The sequence below is a fragment of the Taudactylus pleione genome, unplaced genomic scaffold, assembly GCF_031769625.1.
Source record: "Taudactylus pleione unplaced genomic scaffold, aTauple2 ptg000008l, whole genome shotgun sequence".
Lineage (NCBI taxonomy): Eukaryota > Metazoa > Chordata > Amphibia > Anura > Myobatrachidae > Taudactylus > Taudactylus pleione.
The window spans coordinates 2781597-2807377 of NW_028284411.1; the positions used below are offsets into that span (position 1 = coordinate 2781597).

The 25781-nt window shown below is 45.9% G+C and overlaps 1 protein-coding gene across 2 annotated transcripts in view; it reads left to right on the forward strand.

Moving 5' to 3' along the window:
• The first annotated feature begins 4956 nt into the window (after positions 1 to 4956).
• MXI1 (MAX interactor 1, dimerization protein) overlaps positions 4957 to 25781 on the forward strand; it is a 35193-nt gene continuing 14368 nt past the window's right edge. The window contains exons 1-3 of one of the 2 annotated variants that reach the window (XM_088464741.1): positions 4957 to 5134; positions 17857 to 17977; positions 20338 to 20367. In XM_088464741.1, coding sequence (XP_088320867.1) covers positions 4957 to 5134; positions 17857 to 17977; positions 20338 to 20367 — 329 coding nt within the window. Of the gene's footprint in view, positions 5135 to 15838; positions 16327 to 17856; positions 17978 to 20337; positions 20368 to 25781 lie in introns of those variants that run through there. The other variant, XM_088464750.1, reaches the window with a different exon arrangement.

The following is a 25781-nucleotide window of genomic DNA, read 5'->3' on the forward strand; positions in this document are numbered from 1 at the left end:
GTGGGTGCAGTAATACAGAAGAGGGGATGGTGGGTGCAGTAATACAGCAGAGAGGGGATGGTGGGTGCAGTAATACAGCATAGAGGGGATGGTGGGTGCAGTAATACAGCAGAGAGGGGATGGTGGGTGCAGTAATACAACATAGAGGGGATGGTGGGTGCAGTAATACAGCAGAGAGGGGATGGTGGGTGCAGTAATACAGCAGAGAGGGGATGGTGGGTGCAGTAATATAGCAGAGAGGGGATGGTGGGTGTAGTAATACAGCAGAGAGGGGATGGTGGGTGCAGTAATACAGCAGAGGGGATGGTGGGTGCAGTAATATAGCAGAGAGGGGATGGTGGGTGCAGTAATACAGCAGAGAGGGGATGGTGGGTGCAGTAATATAGCAGAGGTGGGGATGGTGGGTGCAGTAATACAGCAGAGGGGATGGTGGGTCCAGTAATACAGCAGAGAGGGGATGGTGGGTGCAGTAATACAGCAGAGGAAATGGAGGGTGCAGTAATACAGCAGAGGGGATGGTGGGTGTAGTAATGCAGCAGAGAGGGGATGGTGGGTGTAGTAATACAGCATAGAGGGGATGGTGGGTGCAGTAATACAGCAGAGGGGATGGTGGGCGCAGTAATACAGCAGAGGGGATGGTGGGTGCAGTAATACTGCAGAGGGGATGGTGGGTGCAGTAATACAGCAGAGAGGGGATGGTGGGTGCAGTAATACAGCAGAGGGGATGGTGGGTGCAGTAATACAGCATAGAGGGGATGGTGGGTGCAGTAATACAGTAGAGAGGGGATGGTGGGTGCAGTAATACAGCAGAGAGGGGATGGTGGGTGCAGTAATACAGCAGAGGGGATGGTGGGTGCAGTAAAACAGCAGAGAAGGGATGGTGGGTGCAGTAATACAGCAGAGAGGGAATGGTGGGTGAAGTAATACAGCAGAGAGGGGATGGTGGGTGCAGTAATACAGCAGAGAGGGGGTGGTGGGTGCCGTAATACAGCAGACAGGGGATGGTGGGTGCCGTAATACAGCAGAGAGGGGATGGTGGGTGCCGTAATACAGCAGAGAGGGGATGGTGGGTGCTGTAATACAGCAGACAGGGGATGGTGGGTGCAGTAATACAGCAGACAGGGGATGGTGGGTGCAGTAATACAGCAGAGAGGGGATGCTGGGGGCAGTAATACAGCAGAGAGGGGGTGGTGGGTGCAGTAATACAGCAGAGAGGGGGTGGTGGGTGCAGTAATACAGCAGAGAGGGGATGGTGGGTGCAGTAATACAGCAGAGAGGGGATGGTGGGTGCAGTAATACAGCATAGAGGGGATGGTGGGTGCAGTAATACAGCAGAGGGGATGGTGGGTGCAGTAAAACAGCAGAGAGGGGATGGTGGGTGCAGTAATATAGCAGAGAGGACGGTGGGTGCAGTAATACAGCAGAGGGGACGGTGGGTGCAGTAATACAGCAGAGGGGACGGTGGATGCAGTAATACAGCAGAGAGGGGACGGTGGGTGCAGTAGTACAGCAGAGAGGGGACGGTGGGTGCAGTAGTACAGCAGATAGGGGACGGTGGGGGCTGTAGTACAGCAGAGAGGGTATGGTGGGCGCAGTAATACAGCAGAGAGGGGATGGTGGGTGCAGCAATACAGCAGAGAGGGGATGGTGGGTGCAGTAATACAGCAGAGAGGATGACGAGTGCAGTAATACAGCAGATGAGATGGTGGGTGTAGTAATACAGCAGAGAGGGGATAATGGGTGCAGTAATACAGCAGAGGGGATGGTGGGCGCAGTAATACAGAAGATAGGGGATGGTGGGCGCAGTAATACAGCAGAGAGGGGATGGTGGGCACAGTAATACAGCAGAGAAGGGATGGTGGGTGCAGTAATACAGCAGAGCCGGGATGGTGGGTGCAGTAATATAGCAAAGGGGATGGTGGGTGCAGTAATACAGCATAGAGGGGATGGTGGGTGCAGTAATACAGTAGAGAGGGGATGGTGGGTGCAGTAATACAGCAGAGAGGGGATGGTGGGTGCAGTAATACAGCAGAGGGGATGGGGGGTGCAGTAATACAGCAGAGAGGGGATGGTGGGTGCAGTAATACAGCAGAGAGGGGATGGTGGGTGCCGTAATACAGCAGAGGGGATGGTGGGTGCAGTAATACAGCAGAGAGGGGATGGTGGGTGCAGTATTACAGTAGAGGGGATGGTGGGTGCAGTAATACAGCAGAGAGGGGATGGTGGGTGCAGTAATACATCAGAGAGGGGATGGTGGGTGCAGTAATACAGCAGAGAGGGGATGGTGGGTGCAGTAATACAGCAGAGAGGGGATGGTGGGTGCAGTAATACAGCAGAGAGGATGGTGGGTGCAGTAATACAGCAGAGAGGGGATGGTGGGTGCAGTAATACAGCAGAGAGGGGATGGTGGGAGCAGTAATACATCAGAGAGGGGATGGTGGGTGCAGTAATACAGCAGAGGGGATGGTGGGTGTAGTAATACAGGAGAGGGTGGTTGGTGGGCGCAGTAATACAGGAGAGAGGGGATGGTGGGTGCAGTAATACAGCAGAGGGGATGGTGGGTGTAGTAATACAGCAGAGAGGGGATGGTGGGTGCAGTAATACAGCAGAGAGGGGATGGTGGGTGCAGTAATACAGCAGAGGGGATGGTGGGTGCAGTAATACAGCAGAGAGAGGATGGTGGGTGCAGTAATACAGCAGAGAGGGGATGGTGGGTGCAGTAATACAGCAGAGGGGATGGTGGGTGCCGTAATACAGCAGAGAGGGGATGGTGGGTGCAGTAATACAGCAGAGGGGATGGTGGGTGCAGTAATACAGCAGAGAGGGGATGGTGGGTGCCGTAATACAGCAGAGGGGATGGTGGGTGCAGTAATAAAGCAGAGAGGGGATGCTGGGTGCAGTAATACAGCAGAGGGAATGGTGGGTGCAGTAATACAGCAGAGAGGGGATGGTGGGTGCAGTAATACAGCAGAGAGGGGATGGTGGGTGCAGTAATACAGCAGAGAGGATGGTGGGTGCAGTAATACAGCAGAGAGGGGATGGTGGGTGCAGTAATACAGCAGAGAGGGGATGGTGGGAGCAGTAATACATCAGAGAGGGGATGGTGGGTGCAGTATACAGCAGAGGGGATGGTGGGTGTAGTAATACAGGAGAGGGGGGTTGGTGGGCGCAGTAATACAGGAGAGAGGGGATGGTGGGTGCAGTAATACAGCAGAGGGGATGGTGGGTGTAGTAATACAGCAGAGAGGGGATGGTGGGTGCAGTAATACAGCAGAGAGGGGATGGTGGGTGCAGTAATACAGCAGAGGGGATGGTGGGTGCAGTAATACAGCAGAGAGAGGATGGTGGGTGCAGTAATACAGCAGAGAGGGGATGGTGGGTGCAGTAATACAGCAGAGAGGGGATGGTGGGTGCCGTAATACAGCAGAGGGGATGGTGGGTGCCGTAATACAGCAGAGAGGGGATGGTGGGTGCAGTAATACAGCAGAGGGGATGGTGGGTGCAGTAATACAGCAGAGAGGGGATGGTGGGTGCCGTAATACAGCAGAGGGGATGGTGGGTGCAGTAATACAGCAGAGAGGGGATGGTGGGTGCAGTAATACAGCAGAGAGGGGATGCTGGGTGCAGTAATACAGCAGAGGGGATGGTGGGTGCAGTAATACAGCAGAGAGGGGATGGTGGGTGCAGTAATACAGCAGAGAGGGGATGGTGGGTGCAGTAATAAAGCAGAGGGGATGGTGGGTGCAGTAATACAGCAGAGAGGGGATGGTGGGTGCAGTAATACAGCAGAGGGGATGGTGGGTGCAGTAATACAGCAGAGAGAGGATGGTGGGTGCAGTAATACAGCAGAGAGGGGATGGTGGGTGCAGTAATACAGCAGAGAGGGGATGGTGGGTGCCGTAATACAGCAGAGGGGATGGTGGGTGCCGTAATACAGCAGAGAGGGGATGGTGGGTGCAGTAATACAGCAGAGGGGATGGTGGGTGCAGTAATACAGCAGAGAGGGGATGGTGGGTGCCGTAATACAGCAGAGGGGATGGTGGGTGCAGTAATACAGCAGAGAGGGGATGGTGGGTGCAGTAATACAGCAGAGAGGGGATGCTGGGTGCAGTAATACAGCAGAGGGGATGGTGGGTGCAGTAATACAGCAGAGAGGGGATGGTGGGTGCAGTAATACAGCAGAGAGGGGATGGTGGGTGCAGTAATAAAGCAGAGGGGATGGTGGGTGCAGTAATACAGCAGAGAGGGGATGGTGGGCGCAGTAATACAGCATAGAGGGGATGATGGGTGCAGTAATACAGCATAGAGGGGATAGTGGGTGCAGTAATACAGCAGAGAGGGGATGGTGGGTGCAGTAATACAGCAGAGAGGGGATGGTGGGTGCAGTAATACAGCAGAGAGGGGATGGTGGGTGCAGTAATACAGCAGAGGGGATGGTGGGTGCAGTAATACAGCAGAGAGGGGATGGTGGGTGCCGTAATACAGCAGAGGGGATGGTGGGTGCAGTAATACAGCAGAGAGGGGATGGTGGGTGCAGTAATACAGCAGAGAGGGGATGGTGGGTGCAGTAATACAGCAGAGAGGGGATGGTGGGTGCAGTAATACAGCAGAGAGGGGATGGTGGGTGCAGTAATAAAGCAGAGGGGATGGTGGGTGCAGTAATACAGCAGAGAGGGGATGGTGGGTGCAGTAATACAGCAGAGAGGGGATGGCGGGTGACTGATCCCTATTAGTGATTCCTCAGTCACTAGCTGGGACTGGCTGCTGGGATTAGGCGGTGAAAGCAGTCCCGTGGCGGTAACTGTGGCAGGTCCCTAGTCTGTGCTGTATGCTAATATGGGTCACCGGGCGGCGCTAGGACCAGCCCAGCTCCTGCCCCCAGCCGGGGATAAAGTGCCCGGGAGAGGGGGGGCATAGAGCCCCCAGGACAGTCTGAGCCATCACTTCTCAGGGACCATGGTGAGAGGACGGCCGAGGAAGGACTGCCTGCACCCGCAGGTTCCCAGGTGCCCCCTGACTGAGCTGCTGGGCACAGAGGAGGGTGCCATGGGGCACATCACCACCTTCCTGGACAATGTACAGATCCTGCTGGAAGCTGCAAGTTACCTGGAGAGAGCGGAGCAGGAGAGGAAGAGTAAGAGGGGCAGAGGGGGCTGTGTGATCCCGGGGGGGGGCTGGCAGAGGGTAGTGAGCCCCCGGACCCTGGCATCACTCATGTGCGGGCTCCCGGGGAACTTTCTCTCTCTTCTGGGTCAGATTTGTCCAAACAAAGAACAAACATTTCTCTCCTCATTGTTATCTGCTAGAGAGAGAGACTCTGCCATCCAGGGGGCATATAAGCTGGCACATCATGTATATCCTGGGTGTATGTGTCCTGTACCTACATGTATGTACCAATGGAGGCATGTGAGGGAAACACTACATGTGTCTTTAGAGTGCTTGTGTTCTGTACATATATGTATGTATGGAGAACATGTGTCCTGACCCTACATGTATGTATGGAGAATACGTTTAGTGTCATGTGAAATTGCATGTATATAGTTTACTGCCCCATGTATGTTAACATGGGTACTTGTCGTATCATATGCATAAGTTACCAACTTTACATGCATGTGTGTTTGGGCATAGGTGCCCGGGCTATATGTGTGCTGCTGTATACTGTACATAGTGTATACTGTACATAGCTGTGCCATGGGATGGGGTAACGGGGTGCACATGGGGGTGCTCCTGACTGCTGACACTGTGATACTGCTGCACGTGTGCTCTCAGCACAAAGAGCCGGTCACTGACTACATGGAGAACCCCCCCATCCCCACCCCGACGCCGGTACCCACGTGACTGCACCCTGCTGCCTGATATAATGATGCACTAATAGTAATACAGAACTCTATATTACTAACATACAGGTGTCCTCTCATCCCCACTTACATCATCAGTGCCCACAGTGTGTGTGATGGGCTGCACGTCTGCAGGTGGCGTCTATGTGCTAATAATCCCCGGGGGGGGGTGAGGTGCAGGAACTGCCCCTTATTATACACAGAGCAGGTACATGTCTAGTCTCTATATTATATAGGTCATGTGTCATACTGTATACATTGTTACATGTTGCACAGGAACTACCCCTACTACCCCCTGATTATACAGAGTAACAGGGACATCTCTATTCTCTATATTATATAGGTCATGTGTCATACTGTATACATTGTTACTACCCCTACTACCCCCTGATTATACACAGAGTAGCAGGAACTACCCCTACTACCCCCTGATTATACACAGAGTAGCAGGGACATCTCTATTCTCTATATTATATAGGTCATGTGTCATACTGTATACATTGTTACATGTTGCACAGGAACTACCCCTACTACCCCCTGATTATACACAGAGTAACAGGGACATCTCTATTCTCTATATTATATATTTCATGTGTCATACTGTATACATTGTTACATAGTGTGCAGGAACTACCCCTACTACCCCCTGATTATACACAGAGCAGGGGCATCTCTATTCTCTATATTATATAGGTCATGTGTCATACTGTATACATTGTTACATGTTGCACAGGAACTACCCCTACTACCCCCTGATTATACAGAGTAACAGGAACATCTCTATTCTCTATATTATATAGGTCATGTGTCATACTGTATACATTGTTACATAGTGTGCAGGAACTACCCCTACTACCCCCTGATTATACAGTAGCAGGGACATCTCTATTCTCTATATTATATAGGTCATGTGTCATACTGTATACATTGTTACTACCCCTACTACCCCCTGATTATACACAGAGTAGCAGGAACTACCCCTACTACCCCCTGATTATACACAGAGTAGCAGGGACATCTCTATTCTCTATATTATATAGGTCATGTATCATACTGTATACATTGTTACTTGTTGTACAGGAACTACCCCTACTACCCCCTGATTATACTCAGAGTAGCAGGGACATCTCTAGTCTCTATATTATATAGGTCATGTGTCATACTGTATACACTGTTACAAGTTGTACAGGAACTACCCCTACTATCCCCTGATTATACACAGAGTAGCAGGGACATCTCTGTTCTCTATATTATACAGGCCATGTGTCATACTGTATATATTGTTACATGTTGTACAGGAACTACCCCTACTACCCCCTGATTATACACAGAGTAGCAGGGGCATCTCTATTCTCTATATTATATAGGGCATGTGTCATACTGTATACATTGTTATATGTTGTACAGGAACTACCCCTACAACCCCCTGATTATACACAGAGTAGCAGAGACATCTCTGTTCTCTATATTATATAGGTCATGTGTCATACTGTATACACTGTTATATGTTGTACAGTAACTACCCCTACTACCCCCTGATTATACACAGAGTAGCAGGGACATCTCTGTTCTCTATATTATATAGGGCATGTGTCATACTGTATACATTGTTACATGTTGTACAATAACTACCCCTACTACCCCCTGATTATACACAGAGTGGCAGGGACATCTCTATTCTCTATATTATATAGGTCATGTGTCATACTGTATACATTGTTACATGTTGTACAATAACTACCCCTACTACCCCCCTGATTATACACAGAGTAGCAGGGACATCTCTATTCTCTATATTATATAGCTCATGTGTCATACTGTATACACTGTTATATGTTGTACAGGAGATACCCCTACTACCCCCTGATTATACACAGAGTAGCAGGGACATCTCTGTTCTCTATATTATATAGGGCATGTGTCATACTGTATACATTGTTACATTTTGTTCAATAACTACCCTTACTAACCCTGATTATACACAGAGTGGCAGGGACATCTCTATTCTCTATATTATATAGGTCATGTGTCATACTGTATACATTGTTACATGTTGTACAATAACTACCCCTACTACCCCCCTGATTATACACAGAGTATCAGGGACATCTCTATTCTCTATATTATATAGGGCATGTGTCATACTGTATACACTGTTACATGTTGTACAGGGGATACCCCTACTACCCCCTGATTATACACACAGTAGCAGGGGCATCGCTATTCTCTATATTATATAGGTCATGTGTCATACTGTATACACTGTTATATGTTGTACAGCAACTGCCCCTACTACCCTCCTGATTATACACACAGTAGCAGGGACATCTCTAATCTCTATATTATATAGCTCATGTGTCATGTTGTATACACTGTAACAAGTTGTACAGGAACTACCCCTACTACCCCCTGATTATACACAGAGTAGCAGGGACATCTCTAGTCTCTATATTATATAGGTCATGTGTCATACTGTATACATTGTTACATGTTGTACAATAACTACCCCTACTACCCTCCTGATTATACACAGAGTAGAAGGGACATCTCTATTCTCTATATTATATAGCTCATGTGTCATACTGTATACACTGTTACATGTTGTACAGGAACTACCCCCTGATTATACACAGAGTAGCAGGGACATCTCTATTCTCTATATTATATAGGTCATGTATCATACTGTATACATTGTTATATGTTGTACAGGAACTACCCCCTGATTATACACAGAGTAGCAGGGACATCTCTAGTCTCTTTATTATATAGGTCATGTGTCATACTGTATACATGGCTACATGTTGTACAGGAACTACCCCCTGATTATACACAGAGTAGCAGGGACATCTCTGTTCTCTATATTATATAGGGCATGTGTCATACTGTATACATTGTTACATGTTGTACAATAACTACCCCTACTACCCCCTGATTATACACAGAGTAATAGGGACATCTCTATTCTCTATATTATATAGGTCATGTGTCATACTGCATACACTGTTACATGTTTTACAGGAACTACCCCTACTACCCCCTGATTATACACAGAGTAGCAGGGACATCTCTATTCTCTATATTATATAGGTCATGTGTCATACTGTATACATTGTTACATGTTGTACAGGAACTACCCCCTGATTATACACACAGTAGCAGGGACATCTCTATTCTCTATATTATATAGGTCATGTGTCATACTGTATACATTGTTACATATTGTAGAAGAACTACCCCTACAACCCCCTGATTATACACAGAGTAGCAGGGACATCTCTATTCTCTATATTATATAGGTCATGTGTCATACTGTATACACTGTTACATGTTGTACAGGAGATACCCCTACTACCCCTGATTATACACACAGTAGCAGGGGCATCTCTATTCTCTATATTATATAGGTCATGTGTCATACTGTATACACTGTTACATGTTGTACAGGACCTACCCCTACTACCCTCCTGATTATACACAGAGTAGCAGGGACATCTCTATTCTCTATATTATATAGGTCATGTGTCATACTGTATACATTGTTACATGTTGTACAGGAACTACCCCTACTACCCCCTGATTATACACAGAGTAGCAGGGAGATCTCTAGTCTCTATATTATATAGGTCATGTGTCATACTGTATACACTGTTACATGTTGTACAGGAACTACCCCTACTACCCCCCTGATTATACACAGAGTAGCAGAGACATCTCTATTCTCTATATTATATAGGTCATGTATCATACTGTATACATTGTTACATGTTGTACAGGAACTACTCTCCTGATTATACACAGAGTAGCAGGGACATCTCTAGTCTCTATTTTATATAGGTCATGTGTCATACATACTGTATACATTGTTACATGTTGTACAGGAACTACCCCCTGATTATACACAGAGTAATAGGGACATCTCTAGTCTCTATATTATATAGGTCATGTATCATACTGTATACATTGTTACATGTTGTACAGGAACTACCCCTACTACCCCCTGATTATACACACAGTAGCAGGGACATCTCTATTCTCTATATTATATAGGTCATGTGTCATACTGTATACATTGTTACATATTGTAGAAGAACTACCCTGACTACCCCCTGATTATACACACAGTAGCAGGGGCATCTCTATTCTCTATATTATATAGGGCATGTGTCATACTGTATACATTGTTACATGTTGTACAGGAACTACCCCTACTACCCTCCTGATTATACACAGAGTAGGGACATCTCTATTCTCTATATTATGTAGGTCATGTGTCATACTGTATACATTGTTACATGTTGTGCAGGAACTACCACTACTACCCCCCTGATTATACACAGAGTAGCAGGGAGATCTCTAGTCTCTATATTATATAGGTCATGTGTCATACTGTATACATTGTTACATGTTGTGCAGGAACTACCACTACTACCCCCCTGATTATACACAGAGTAGCAGGGGCATCTCTAGTCTCTATATTATATAGGTCATGTGTCATACTGTATACACTGTTACATGTTGTGCAGGAACTACCACTACTACCCACCTGATTATACACAGAATAGCAGGGGTATCTCTAGTCTGTATATTATATAGGTCATGTGTCATACTGTATACATTGTTACATGTTGTGTAGGAATAATGTGCAGTAACTGGCCTGAGCCCAGGCATGAATGAATGAGGTTTCTGGTATTCTGTAGTGACACCTGTAATATAACCTACATGAAGCCCTGGCAGTAACTCTCCTGCCCCCTCCCCTGCACTGTGCAGCTGCAGAGCCCCCCACCCCTGTCTGATAATAGCACAATAGACCTGTCTGTCGTTGGTTACAATAGAAGCCCCGACTTTGTCTAATCATGAACTGGATCCTATTCATGCACTCAGACAGCCATTTAGTGTTACTTTGTGTTATTGCGATTATCATTACCATATATTGTGTTTAGTGTTACTTTATCCAGTCATTTAATTAGTGTTTATTTGATAACTGTGTGTATTGCAGTTAGTTTTACTTTGTAAAGTAGTGTATGTTTTGTGCTTATTGTTATTTTAGCAGATATTATTGTTTATTATGTGTCTTGTGTTTATTATGACTTTCTATACTTTTAGCAATTGTTTGATCTATGGACACTGCAAACTTGTAGCACTTCTGTGATGTTATTCTGTAATCCTGCATTGCTACTTTGTAACTTTGTACCATGTATTGTGGTCAGTGTTACCCTGTACTCTGTAGCAGGTGTTTTATTGAGTCGTAGCAGTTGGATATGGAAGCACAAAAGCCTTATAATAATGCAGCAGGATGAGTGTGAAGGCCCCCATACATCAGCAATTAATTGCAGCAATCGGGCAATTGGCAATCGATTGTGTATAAAAATCTTTCCCTTTTTCAATGGATTGCAGATTGCAGAATTGCCACAATCGATTGAAAAAGGGAAAGGTTTTTATACACAATCGATTGCAAATTGCACGATTGCTGCAATCAATTGCTGATGTACTGGGGCCTTTTAATGAGACACGACCACACACTCAGGTGCAGCATCTCCTCACCTGTACTTTCTGAGCAAACACATGGTTTCCACATGGGCACAATCCCTGCCTTTCTATTGGCTGCCCAGCAGGAGGCGGAGAAGCCAGCATTTATTAACCTGCCAATCAGATAACAGCTGGCTCGCTGACGTCACCGGTTGCTGGGCTCAGGGCTTGGTGGGCGGGTATCGCTTGTCTCTCAGAGCTGGTGACGTCATCCGTTGTGTTAAAGCAACAGCTTTTATTTACAATGGACAAAGAACAAAAGACTTGGAGATCGGCCAGTGTTACACACAGAGACAGGCTTTACACATTGTCATATCATTGCATGTGTATTTTTAAATCTAATCCTGAAAATGTCATGTATATGCTTAAAAGAAAGTGAATACAGCTATTTTTGCTATTACTATGCACATAAAAATACAAATGATGCAGAACTTTATAGAGCAGAAGTTCCCAAACTCTGCCTTTGCAGTCCACGTTTTAAGGATATCCCTGCTTGAGCACAGGTGACTTAGGGCCTGATTCAGCAAGGATCGCTATTCAGCTAATATGCACGCAATACAGTTGCTAATATTAGCGGTAATATGCAAATGATTACATGCGCATTGCGATCGCAGCCTAACATAAGGACGCCCACTTCCCCTTACTCACATCCGTATACTTTGGCAAGATAGCGAAATAAGCGGTAAGATCGAGTAACATCGGATCCATTCGCACAGCTAAGGCCGGTCAGACTTCACTAAGGAATTGCTGTCTTCTGCGCACGCTATGAGACCTCAGGCTGTGTAGGGTATCGCAGTGGCTAATTTATGCACGCCTCTGCAACGCCATCCCAACGCACTGGCACGCCTGCGTTTGCCTGACCACCCCCCGTCACCACCCCCCAACAGCACTTCCTGTCAATCACTCTGCGATGGGTTTGCATCGCCACTGCGATCGCATTTCCAATTGCAGTGGCTGGTTCGCACACTGTAATGCGTTCACATGCGCAGTGCGAAACAGTCGGCCGATTGCGTTCATATTAGCAACTGCGATGCAAGCTGAATCAAGCCCTTAATCGGTACCTCAGTCAATTTAATTTAATCATCTGGACTCAAGCCTGGATCTTCTTAAAACCTGGTCTGTAATGGCGGAGTTTAGGAACCTCTGCTATAGAGAATATTTAGTCACTCACATCAGCTTCTGCCCCAGTAGAGCTTAAATCTATGGCCCTGATTCAGAGCCGGACGCTCTGACCAGAGCGCTCGCTCTGAATCAGGGCCCACCTCCATTAAAATGGAGCGTCCTCCTGGACGCTCGTATAGCTGTGGGTCACCACCCACAGCATATACGAGCGTCCAACAAGATGGTTGCGATGGTCTTGACCATCGCGACCATCGGACTTGCGAGTGAAACCCTGTGGTCGGGTTTCTCAACCGCAAGGCCAGGAGTGATTTTGGCTCTATCAGAGCCCAAATCACTCCCACTGACATCACTAGTGATGTCAGTGGGGCCGGCTTCAGACGGTAGGCGTTCCCATAGGAACGCCTCAGTCTGGCAGGCACGCCCCCGGCACGCCCACCAAAGGGGGCGTGCTGTCAATCAACATCGACAGCACGCCCCCTTTGGTGCGAGACCCGGAGTGATGGAAAGTCCGTCGCTCGACGGGTCTCGCGCATGCGCACGACGGAGCTCCCTCCATCGTGCGCATGCGCAGTGGGGAACATCGACCCACTTGCGAGCGTACTGCCGCTCACGAGTGGGTCTGAATGACCCCCTATATTCCCTGCCACATAGAAACACACACTAGGGTTAATTTTGTTGTCAAAAGCCAAATTAATCCACCGGTATGTTTGTGGTGCGCAGGATGAAACCGGAGCACCTGGACAAAACCCGCTCCACGCAAACATGGGGAGAACATGCAAACTCCACACAAATCGGGCCTTGGCCAGGAATTGAACTCATTGCCTCAGGATTGTGAGGAGTAATGCTAACCACTACCCCAGCTGTGCCGCCCAGTATAATATTATACTTAGTATGCCCCAGACAGAATAGGAAATTTAAATTGACCATTTGAGATCATGTATTTTGCTAGGTGATATATGAAAAGCAGATAACGAGATTTGCATGCAGGAAAAGAGAAGCTGTGCTGGGCCGAAGTAATTAAGATCAAAACATTGATATGGATGAAAACTTCCAGTGTCAAGTCACAAATAAGGGAAAACTGGCAGCTACACCGGATCTGTATGTTCCCACTTTGCAGAGAACATCCTGTACTGTTTGGGAATCTCACCTAAAGGTCTGCGTAACTTCTCCCTGTGCTAACTTCTACCTGCACTGCAGAGCGTCGGTACGCAATTATTATGTCTCCATTTAACATGTCGACATTCACACAAAGATGATGTCGACATGGTTAAAGTGTTGACATAATGTGGACACCTTCAAAATGTCATCATCAACATTATGTCGATGAAATGTAATGTCGATAGTTCCATGAGGGCCGACATTCTGAAATGTCAGACATATGTATTGCCTCGCTGAGCAATTATCAGTAATATTTAGAATTTCTCATCTCAATCTACTGTTCCTACTGGGCGTACTCATACTACACGAGTATCAGGCATATCTAGTGTAGTAACACTGTAGAGGCAGCCATTTTGCACTTCAGCCCACAAAATGGCTGCATCCAATGTTTGTAGAAAATGGGTATGGTTTACATTTTTTCTGGTTCACAGACATTCTTTTCCCCTCTTACTATCATCACTGTGAAATATATTCATTTATTACCTATATTATAAACGGTGAGGCTGGACAGAGCCTCTTTAAGGGGAAAACGCAAGTAACCGATAGCAACCAGAGAAAATGAGACGTAACCCATAACAAGTTAACAAGTGATGTAACTCATAGATATGAAAAGGGAACAGTTAATATAACCTATAGTAAACAATCAGAGAAAAGTGATGTAACTCATAGCAGCCAATCAGACTTGTACTTTCATTTCCACTGCCCCGCTAGAGGTAATATAGTTTGCTATTTGATTGCCATATATGCTATATGGTCCTGATTCACAGTTGTATACTATGCCGATATTTTAGCAAATATAGCGATTTTATTTTTGTCAATCCACATGCGTCTGAGCCACACCGTGTCTGCGTCGTGGTACATTACCATAGTCACACGATGCCAGTCTTTAATCACAGTGTGATTGACAGGCAGGGAGCATTTGGGGATGGCAACGGAGAGTGTTGGCAAGAAATGCAGCATGCCTCGACCATTTTGGGGGCGTGTCACAGCTGGCGTCTGCTATGGCTCAGGTGGGCGTCTCAGTGCAAGTCCTGGCGGCACTTCCACAACTACGAACATCACAGCTGTGGGAGCATTAGGGTACAACTTTGAAACAGGCCCCTGTGTTCATCATTTTCCGGAAGAGTCCTCAACCGAGTCAGGCCTGAGATGTTGTTATAGTGCACGGTGTCATGGAGTACATGACATCACAGGCTTACCCGACTTCCTTGCGCCTGACTGAGGTGGGTCCAATAGGTTGTGTTTGGAGCAGGTGTAGGTTAGTGTTTGAGTGCCCAAGCATATAGGGGCATTGCCATGCCAAGTTGTGAATATGAGGCCCCTCTATAGACATCGTTGAAGGAGGTGTAGACACAATTTTTTTTTTTTTATGGGGGTTGGGGGGGGGGGGTCTGCACCCCCTTGGAAAACCTTTGTCCCTATACCCCCTCCCCTTTTCAGCACCTTTGTGACCCCCTGTTCTTCAAGAGACAGATTAGGTGATTCACATGTGAATGTGGTAGTGTGCGTAGGTGCACGTTAACTCCGACCCCTGTTTAGGCTTAGGGATCTATGTACTAGTACCAGCCAATCAGCTCCAAATGGTCACTTTTCAAACACAGCCTGTGTCATGGTAGTTAGGAGCTGGTTGGCTGGCAGTTTATCTCCATCCAAGGCTTAGTAAATAGACCCCTAGCTTTACATCTGATATGTATATTTTATATGCATATATATATATAATTTATTTATTTTTGTAGTAAGCTGCCATGAACCAATTATAAAGCGCAGCGTAATATACTGTCGTTATACATAAATAAATGTTAGTAAATAATAAACAAATTACTGAACAATAGTTAAAAAAATAAAATAATACCCCACAGCAGTACATAGTCACGACATTGTATATATTTTCAACAGACAGACATTGACGCTGGGCGGATGCATCCCCTTGGGTTATATATTGTAGTGGCGAAAATTTGAAGCACTAAAATCCCTGTAAAATACACATGTACTATACTTGGGGCCATTGTGTTTGTTTTATTTTTTGCTTAGACCATTTCTTTGTCCTCTAAAATATATGTCAGCTAGAAAGCTGCGGCAGTGACAGAGTTAAAAATCGGAACGCTGCAGAACAGGCTGCAGAAAACTACAACTCCCAGCAGTACTTGCAGCTTACATGGGACCAGCCTTCTCTCTCCGCTGCAAGAAGTAAACAAACTGTGCAGGGCAGGCTGGGCAGCTCACACACAGCCTATGTCCCTCTGCTGCAACTGATCCCAACTTTTATTTTTCCTTTTTCTTATTTTATTCAACTTCCAAAAACATTTTCCGCTGTCAGATCATCATCTTCCAGCCTGTATTTCTTTTTGTGCACCAGAAACCTTATAACAACTGTGCACAGCTCAGCCCCACTGAGGCCTGCCCTGGCTGCAAATCCCACCTGGCTGTTCCAAATCACTTTACCTGACTGAGGTATTTTTGCAAGCAAACCGGATATAGTTAACTATTTATTTACGGGACCAGGTGACATTTTTAGTTTTCTGGACGGTTTTGCACAAAAACCCTCGTTTCCCTTTTAAATTTCTTTTTTTTTTACCTTTTTTTTGGCGGGTCAAAACTTAAATTGGTACGATGGACGGTGTACGCATGTTAAATATCCAGAGGCTCTTAGAGGCTGCTGAGTATTTGGAGAGAAGAGATCGAGGTAATTGGAACTGAAAGTGGTTATTTATCGTTTATTTTATATATATATATATTATTTTTTTTTTAAATTGTATTATTTTTTTTATTTTAGTTTATATTTACATCTCGGTGCATTTTGTCAGCCAATGGCAGTTTAGATACAATTTATATATTGCATAGATGGCGTGTAGTTTGTGTGTTATTGTTTATGAGTTATTTGAAGAGTGTGCTCCCCGCCCCATGTTAGTTTTGCTATGCTGGAAATGTCTTGATCTAATTCCACTTTATAAATTGCATGCATGCTATATTTAGTTACAAATGCCTTAGCGGGAAAGCAGAAGGCTCTGTATGAAATTTATACATTTTATGTTGTCATTTAATATACAAGCACAATTTACTGTATTATATGTGATAATTTGGTTGCCTATAAATGTTATAGCTAATGTATTTAACACCTGGTATGGACTGTGGAACTTATCCCAAGCAGAAGACAATTTCAACTCCCAGAATGCTCTATTTGGCATTAATCGTGAAACATAGGGCTCCATTCAGACCCGCTCGCTAGATGTGTACGCTCGCACTCAGCGTATGCAAATTTGGGAAGGCAGGCGATCGCACGGCAAGGCATTAGCACGCCCACTATGTCTTGGCATGCGATCGCTCAGTGTATGCAGACGCCCACCAGTCTTAAGACGTCCGCCTGTGCACATCATCTCCAGGAAGTGTATGCAACCATCGGATGCGATCGCAGCGCTCGAGGCAGACCGTACCCTACCGCAAGCCCTGCGAGCAGTTCAGTGTCAAAACCAGCCAGGTGACGTGTACTATGACGCTGCCTCTTAAATATGCACGCCTCTGAAACGGCATTGAGATGCTCAGGCACGCCTACGTTCGCACCTCCACTCCCCCGTTTATAGTGGACAGCCCCTGTCACCACCCAGAAACGGCCTCTCCTGTCACTCACTCCGCTGGACTGTTTATGCGCAGCGAGCGAACACTTTCCGATCTCTCGCTGCAGGTCGCTCATGCACACTGCGATGCGAACATCGACCGACTACGAGCGAACGCATCCTAGCGAGCGGGTCTGAATCAGGCCCATAGATTCTACAATAGTGGGAAACTCTGACACTTAAATTCCTGACCCAGTGGAGCTTGCAATCTAACTACCATACTGACACACAGAATTAGTCATTTAGTCAGCAGTCAAGTAGCCTACAATTGTTTAATATGGTGAGTGGGAACCCATAAATCTGTTTTCCAAGTGGACGGTAATCATGTACCTATTTCTGTGCCCATTGTGACCTCTGTATTACTCTGTTAAACGATACATTAGGGGATATACCCCAAAACTGGTGCAAAAATTGTATTGTTGTAACCCATAGCAACTGGCTCCCTGTTTCCTACTGATGGCTGCGCTGGGTTATAGCAAATTATCTGACGACAATTTTTTTAAAATAATTCTCCCCGCTGGGCTTTAATAGGATGAGCCGGGTTGGGGCTTATTCTCATGTTACCACAGGACTGACTCTCTTACTATTGTCTATTGTTGCAGAATGTGAACACGGATACGCCTCCACGTTCCCCTCACCAGACAGCTCGGACCTTCACAGTCTGAAACAGAGGCGGCTAAAATCCAAGAAATGTAATAACAGCCTAGGAAGCGGCCTGAACAGGTAACGCCATTCTGTCATTTCCTCTCAGCCACCTCCGAAACATAACTCACACGTGACATGGTCACCAGGCGCACATGAAAGGGACCCGCCCCTTCCTCAAATGACGGGACTCTACTCGCACTTTCTTAACAGCACCTGGGACTGTCCCCACAGGCAATATATATAGTTGTCCACAATCTTTGGGAGGGGGATTTACATTGCAGAAATCTATTTTTAATTGACCAAAGCACCAGGTCTGCAATATTTATTCGCAGAGCCCACATGTTTTGATTTTGGCCCTAAGTATAAATACATGATGCCCCCTTTTTATAATACCAGCTCAGATACCCCTACTAGTTTTTGGGGTCACAGTGTGGGAGTTAACCACCAAAGAAAATAGCAGCTTTACCTCAATGGCGGGGGGGATGTACTCATGCTAAAATGCGGTAAAATATCTGAAAACCGCCGTTATTCACGGCTGCACCTAGCCGGTCATAACCTGCCCAGATCTACACACCGCTCCCCCGTTCCCCCAGACTTTCCAATTGGTCCAGACTGGAAAACCTTGTTTGCTTTTGGTCATGTCCCATAGAGGCGCGAGCAATGAATAAGTGTGGTATTCTTCTACAAATTTGCGGAGTTCAGATCTGTCCCTGTATATAGGCAACGTTTAAGGCGCCATTTGCTCCAGGGGGGCGCCCAGCAGACATGGTGGCGCGATCGGCTGCAATTTAAGGAGCAGCAGTTAAAATCTATCTGCCCTTAGGAGTGGGACAGTAATTAATGAACTTTCACTTATTGTGCTACTTTGGTTTTGTTAGTTCTCAGCCCAGAATTATACTTAAGGCCCTGAATACTTGTGAGGCACGGAAAGCAGGATGTGACATCTGCGGGCCGGTAGCATGGGGGCACAGTGCGCTGTAGCATTGTCTCTAGCAAGGGAAGGGAACACACTGAAACCATGTTCCAGAAATAAAGTTTTCCTTTGGGGATTTTACCATTAAAACTGGAGATGACGGTTGTGTCTACAGCGAGATAAAACCAGGATTTCCTGCTGGGGATGGGGTCTTTCTTAGAACCTTAGGGACATTTTAAAGTGATTTTATTGAAGTATTTTTATTTCAGTATTCAACATGTTAATATTACATGCTGGGACCTTGTATGTCTGACCGTTGTTCCAAATCTGTAACCGCTTACAGTGTACCCATTGCTTGCTCCCTCAGAGGAAGCCATTTTGCGAACATAATCAACATTCAGCCTATCCGTTCACTAGCAACTAGTTACATCACTGAGGTGAGAATAACTGTGTGCCTCATGTCTCAGGAATATAAAGATAGTTATTGGTGAGTTGATACCTTGACTGTTGGTTTAGACAGCAAAATGGCTGCCTCCATCGTATGTAGGGGACACTTTTTAAGGATCGGCAATTATTTTGTTTCCAGTACACAGACTGAATAAAGTTTTGTCCCCTGAGCTATGTGGGTGAGGGCCCGGATTCTCAGACATAACGAGGTTTCCATGACGCCTCTTGCGGGAAGTCTTTTTTTTTTATTTTTCTTTTTGAAAAGAAAGGCCTTAACTAACGTGCTCAGGAAATCTGTATTGTACGGCTGCAAAGCAAGACCACGATCGCGACGTTCTAAAATCATCCGTTCTCTAACATAATTGTGTTAGCAACACAACCGAGGTCTTAGTCGGGCTGCTGTCTGTGCTCATTGCTACTGGCTGCAAATTCTGTTTATAGCGGATATATATATTTTATAGTGAATTGTGCATATTTGACAGTAACAAGTATACATGCGCCCCCAAGCGATTCCTGTTATTTTGTGGCTTGTGTGCTCGTAACCTGAAGTGAACTCGCTTTACCAAAGCAGAAGTCCTGAGTCACATAGAGGAGCAGTAAACCGTTAACTCCTTTAGCAGGATTAAACCAAACTAGAATGTACTAAGGCAAAGCAGTTTAATTAATAAAACCTGAAGTGAAAAGCAGATGTTTTTTATGTTTGTTTTGTTGCAGCATTGCTTTATAATCTTTTTTTAAGGGAGGGGGTTCCCTGGTTTAGTGCAGCTGGAGTAGCATTCATTGCATTCAATGGTGCATGGTTAAGTGGAGAATTTGCATTATCTTGTGACTGATTTCTGGGCAGCTTAGCTGTAAATAACTGGATTTATCCGAAATTGCAAATAATTAAAAAATATATTCTATGCTGTTAGGGAGTAGTGCACTGCAACAAACTCTGCTCCATCTGTGTCGGTGGTCGTCGGAGAAGTGATTAATTCGTAGCCTGAAGTCAGCTAGAAGTGTTTTATATCTGTGGCCCCCGCCATGTTTGTAACACCATTATAACTATGGCTTTCTATTTTTTATTTTTATTTTACAGATCAACACACAATGAACTAGAAAAAAATAGGTAAGTCAATTTTGTCATCCTAATCATTGTAAATAAAAATTCACTCGCTCAGCAGGGCATGCTGGGACTTGTAGTTTCACAAGGACTGAAGAGTGGTAGCTTGCTTTCTTCTGCATTAAGGGCGCGCAGTACTGTGAGATGTTCGCTGGAGAAATTATACATGCTCGTCCCGTTTTTGTACTGTAACATCCTGTGTTTTCTTACGCCTCATGGAATCTTGTTCTGGGTATCGCCACGCAAGCACACTGGCAATTTCGGGAAACTTTGACCACTGGGTGGCGCTGTTCGATTGCTGTGGACCATATTTTGCACTGAGGGGAAGATTGAGCTATGTGAGGTTCTGGAGGTACTTTGTGCAATGTGCTCCTGCGTACATTATGTGCCAGCATAAACAAGCAATGTTTGTAACGGGATGTAGTTTATATCCCGGCAGTCGGGATGCTGGCGTAGAGAATGCCCGCTCCGGAATCCCGGCACCATTCGGTTACTTTGTAACTAGTGATGTCCTGTGGAGACATTACCGGGACCTGGCACCTAAATGAATCTTCTCCTAAGTCTATCTCACTCTCTTGCACACATTACAGGGAGATTTTTGGGGGGTTTACCAATTTGCAGCCCGCCGATTGCATAGGAACTAGCGACATCACTGAGGCCTGACGCATTGTCTAGCACAGGGGTCATGGAGCTTTTGTACCTTTTACCCCAAAATATATTTAGATACGCCGAAGTTACCCCCTTGATTTGAAAGGAAGGAAATCATATAGTAGTGCCCCCATATAATGCCCCTGTAGTAGTACCCCATATAATGCCCCTGTAGTGCCGCTTGTTCAAAAAAACCCCAACACTTACCTTAATCCCCGCTCTTGCATCCGCCGCCGTCCTGTCCGCCCGGCTGCTCTTCGGAACTATGGGAGAGACGTCATGACGTCTCTCCCATAGTGCGCATGGTCAGAGGCGGAAGCTGGAGTTCAGAAGAGAACTCCAGCCTCCAGCTAACGCGGTGCTGCAGGGACTGCACGCCTCCCTTTTAACGTCAGGCTGGGGGCGAGCCGAGCGCGCCCTCGGTAGCTGGGCTGCACCCAGCCCTCTCACTGCACTGAATGGATTCCGCGCAGCAGTGGGGGTGCCCAACCTCACGACCACCGGCGGGACACTTCGGCCCGCGGCTGGAACAGCGGGGCAGGGGCTGAAAAACGGGACTGACCCGCTGAAAATCAGGATGGTTGGGAATCTTGGAGGCTGTGGGAATGCAGGGACTGTGGAGGGAGGGAGGCTCATGCAATGTAGGAGGACGAGGACAGGACTCTGCGGGGCAGGGTCACAGGATTTCTCTGTACAGTGATTTATTTGGTTGCGTGCGTGTCTCACAGGCTGTCACCATCCTTGGCTGGGGAGTTACACAGATAATCTGTCAGTGACACGGAAAACATCACCTTGGTTTATATCATCTCAGAAGTGTCCTGGCTTTCAAATAAAAGTGTTGTCATTTCATTTACAAGTTTTTCTGAAGACAAAACAGATCAGGGGATGAATGTGGTAGTTTTGTATGTAACGTAACACTTTGCTATGTTATCGGGAGGGTAGGTGGTGTGTGGAGCTGTTTTTATTCATTTATTTATGTGCTTTAATTTATCGAGTTGTGTATACATCTATAACCTGTTCCCGTCAGTGCCTATAGGTGCCGTTTTGGGGTAGATTTACTAAAGCCTCTAAAAAGGAAAAGTACGGGTGTTACCCACCAGTCAGATGCCAGCTATTATTATTTACACAGTACATTCCTGAATATGATAGGAAAACTCTGGTTGCTATGGGAAACACCTCTTTTCCTTTGTGGAAGTTTTACTAAGTCACCCCCTTTCTCTCGGTTTATTTTACAAAGAAAATACATCTTTCCTACATGCAGCCGAGGCAGCCATTTTGTGACCTGACCAATGTTTGTCAGCCTATCCATTCACCAAGAAGCAGTGACACCACTGAGGCACGAGGGGCTTTGTTCCTCATACCTCAGCAATGTCACTGGTTCTTCTTGGTGACTGAGAGGCTTCGGCTCACAAAATGGCTGCCGCTATGTTTAGGCAACAATAAAATATAGTTATTTTAAACACTGTCTATAAATAAGACCTATTTTATGAATGAACAGGAGAGCTGTGGTGAGGGATTAAATGTTAGAGAGAGGTTCTGTTTCCACTACCTGCATAGCGTCTCGGCTGTGTGCTCTTGCAGGGGATAGTGTGGTTGTGGTGCAAATTTTTATTTTTATTTTTTTTTATGGCTTCCTTGCTGTGTCTTTTTTAGAAGTAGTAACAATGCGGTGGCACAAGTACAGGGTCCTTCCTGTGTGCGGCTGTTACCCACACCAAAGAGCCCACTGGCATTGTAACTGCAGCGATAAAAACCCACAAAACTCAACAAACAGTCAGACTGTGAGGTTTATAGAGATCTACAGTGCATCCGGAAAGTATTCACAGTGCTTCACTTTTTCCACATTTTCTTATGTTACAGCCTTATCTCAAAATAGAATAAATTTATTTTTGTCCTCAAAATTCTACACACAATACCCCATAATGACAACATGTAAAAAGTTTTTTGGGAGATTTTTGTAAATTTAATTAAAAAAAAAAACCACTAAGAAATCACATGTACATAAGTATTCACGCCCTTTGCCATGAAGCTCAAAATTGAGCTCAGGTGCATCCTGTTTCCACTGATCATCCTTGAGATGTTCCTACAGCTTAATTGGAGTCCACCTGTGGTAAATTCAGTTGATTGGACATGATTTTGAAAGGCATACACCTGTCTATATAAAGGTCCCACACTTGACAGTGCATGTCAGAGCACAAACCAAGCCTGAAGTCCAAGGAATTGTCTGTAGACCTCCGAGACAGGATTGTCTCAAGACACAAATCTGGGGAAGGGTACAGAAAAATATCTGCTGCTTTGAAGGTCCCAAAGAGCACAGTGGCCCTAGTCAGGGAGGTGACCAAGAACCCGATGGTCACTCTGTCAGAGCTACAGCATTCCTCTGTGGAGAGAGGAGAACCTTCCAGAAGGACAACCATCTCTGCAGCAATCCAACCTTCAGGCCTGTATGGTAGAGTGGCCAGACGGAAGCAACTTCTAAGTAAAAAGCACATGGCAGCCTGCCAGGAGTTTGCCAAAATGCACCTGAAGGACTCTGACCATGATAGACAAAGATTGAATTCTTTGGCATTAATGCCAGGCGTTATGATTGGAGGAAACCAGGCACCGCTCATCACCAGGCCAATACCATCCCTACAGTGAAGCATGGTGGTGGCAGCATCATGCTGTGGGATGTTTTTCAGCGGCAGGAACTGGGAGACTAGTCAGGACAGAGGGAAAGATGAATGCAGCATTGTACAGAGACATCGTGGATGAAAACCTGCTCCAGAGCACTCTTGACCTCAGACTGGGGCGACGGTTCATCTTTCAGCAGGACAACGACCCTAAGCACACAGCCAAGATATCAAAGGAGTGGCTTCAGGACAACTTTGTGAATGTCCTTGAGTGGCCCAGCCAGAGCCCAGACTTGAATCCGAATGAACATCTCTGGAGAGATCTGAAAATGGCTGTGCACCGACTCTTCCCATCCAACCTGATGGAGCTTCAGAGGTGCTGCAAAGAGGAATGGGCGAAACTGCCTAAAGATAGGTGTGCCAAGCTTGTGGCATCATATTCAAAAAGACTTGAGGCTGTAATTGCTGCCCAAGGTGCATCAACAAAGTATTGAGCAAAGGCTGTGAATACTTATGTACATGTGATTTTTTAGTTTTTTTTTTTATTAAATGCAAATATCTCAAAAAAACTTTTTACACGTTGTCATTATGGGGTATTGTGTGTAGAATATTGAGGACAAAAAATAATTTATTCCATTTTGGAATAAGGCTGTAACATAACAAAATGTGGAAAAAGTGACGCGCTGTGAATACTTTCCGGATGCACTGTATATTTTAAACAGACACTTTTTGGGTTTTTCCCTTCAGTTTCCAGAGCATGTTATAAAACCTTTTTTTTTTACCTGTTTACCCAATTATTGGTGTATCTAGAAAGTGCGCTGTTTGTGTTGTGGGAGGCCCACACCGCACACCCTACCCACCCATATAATTACACTCTCCACTCTGGAGTCCCGCATCGGTGCTGCTGCAGCATCAGAAGTCCTTGGAGAATGGTGCGGCGCCCATTTTTCCAGACATTTGCGCATGCACAATAGAAAAGTCGCCAGGAATATAGCGCAGGCGCCATGTTCACAATAAAAAGCTACAGTCAGACCGGGACAATTTCTCAGAGTATATAGCACTGATCTGATCTGATACAGATATACCTGGACATGACACCCATAGGTGCTTGGTGGACACTAATATGGATTTGGTCGCTCCTGCTGTAGCAGCGTCCGCTGTCCTGGAAAGGCTTTCCATTACATTCTGGAACATGGCTGCCGGGATTCGCATACACTAAGACACAAGGGGCCATATTTACCAGGAGTCGGACACGTCCTTCCCAACTCTAAATCTGTATGCGCATCATGAATTTGCGCTCCTGCAATGCAAACTGGTTTTGCTAAGGTGCATATTCGCTGTAATGCATAACACAGCATAGATTACATGCTAGACTGGTAATCCATTAACAACGTGTTTATAGGAATTGCTAATATTGCATTCTTTTAACTTTAGTATTGGCTAAAATAATTATCAAAATCTGTTTGGATAATGTTTGTCCTGTCCTGTCCTGTCCAAAGGGGCAGATATAAAGTGTTTAGGGAATTCAGAGGCATCAACTCAAGTGGGGAAAATTATATTTCGGTAATGGAAACAACACTGATCCCATTCCATACGCACCTGCCCAGCGCACACTGCATGCTATACCGGAGCGTTTTTGCAACTGTCATTGTGGGCAGGGCCGAATTACCCATTAGGCATTTAGGTGGGTGCCTAGGGAACAGGGGGTCCTAGGGTGCCTGCCAGCCACTCATTACTGACCATTTACATTTTTAATTAAATAAAACCCTTGTTTATGAGCAACTAGAGCACGTGGACCGGGCGAGAGGGGGTCTGCAAATTCTGAATGTGCCGACAGGTTGGCGCCTAAAGAATTATTGCAGGGTGAAGACGCTATGCCGGCAGCTATAATGAGAGTGCGGTGGGGGCTTATTCCTGCTGCTGTGTCTCTATTGCCTCATTACACATCAGGGGTCACAGGAGTGTGTGCTGTGCCCTGATTGGATGGAATTATTACATTTGTAGCTGTGGGCAAGGTGTTCTAAGAACCGGACACATTTTGGTTGTACATAAATTGTGTAGAACTGCACCCTGATTAGCCCTTCAGACTGGCAAACGGTGAAACGTGATTTGTCATTCTCTAGTGAACGCATTTCCACTGCTCCAACGTCCTGGAGAACG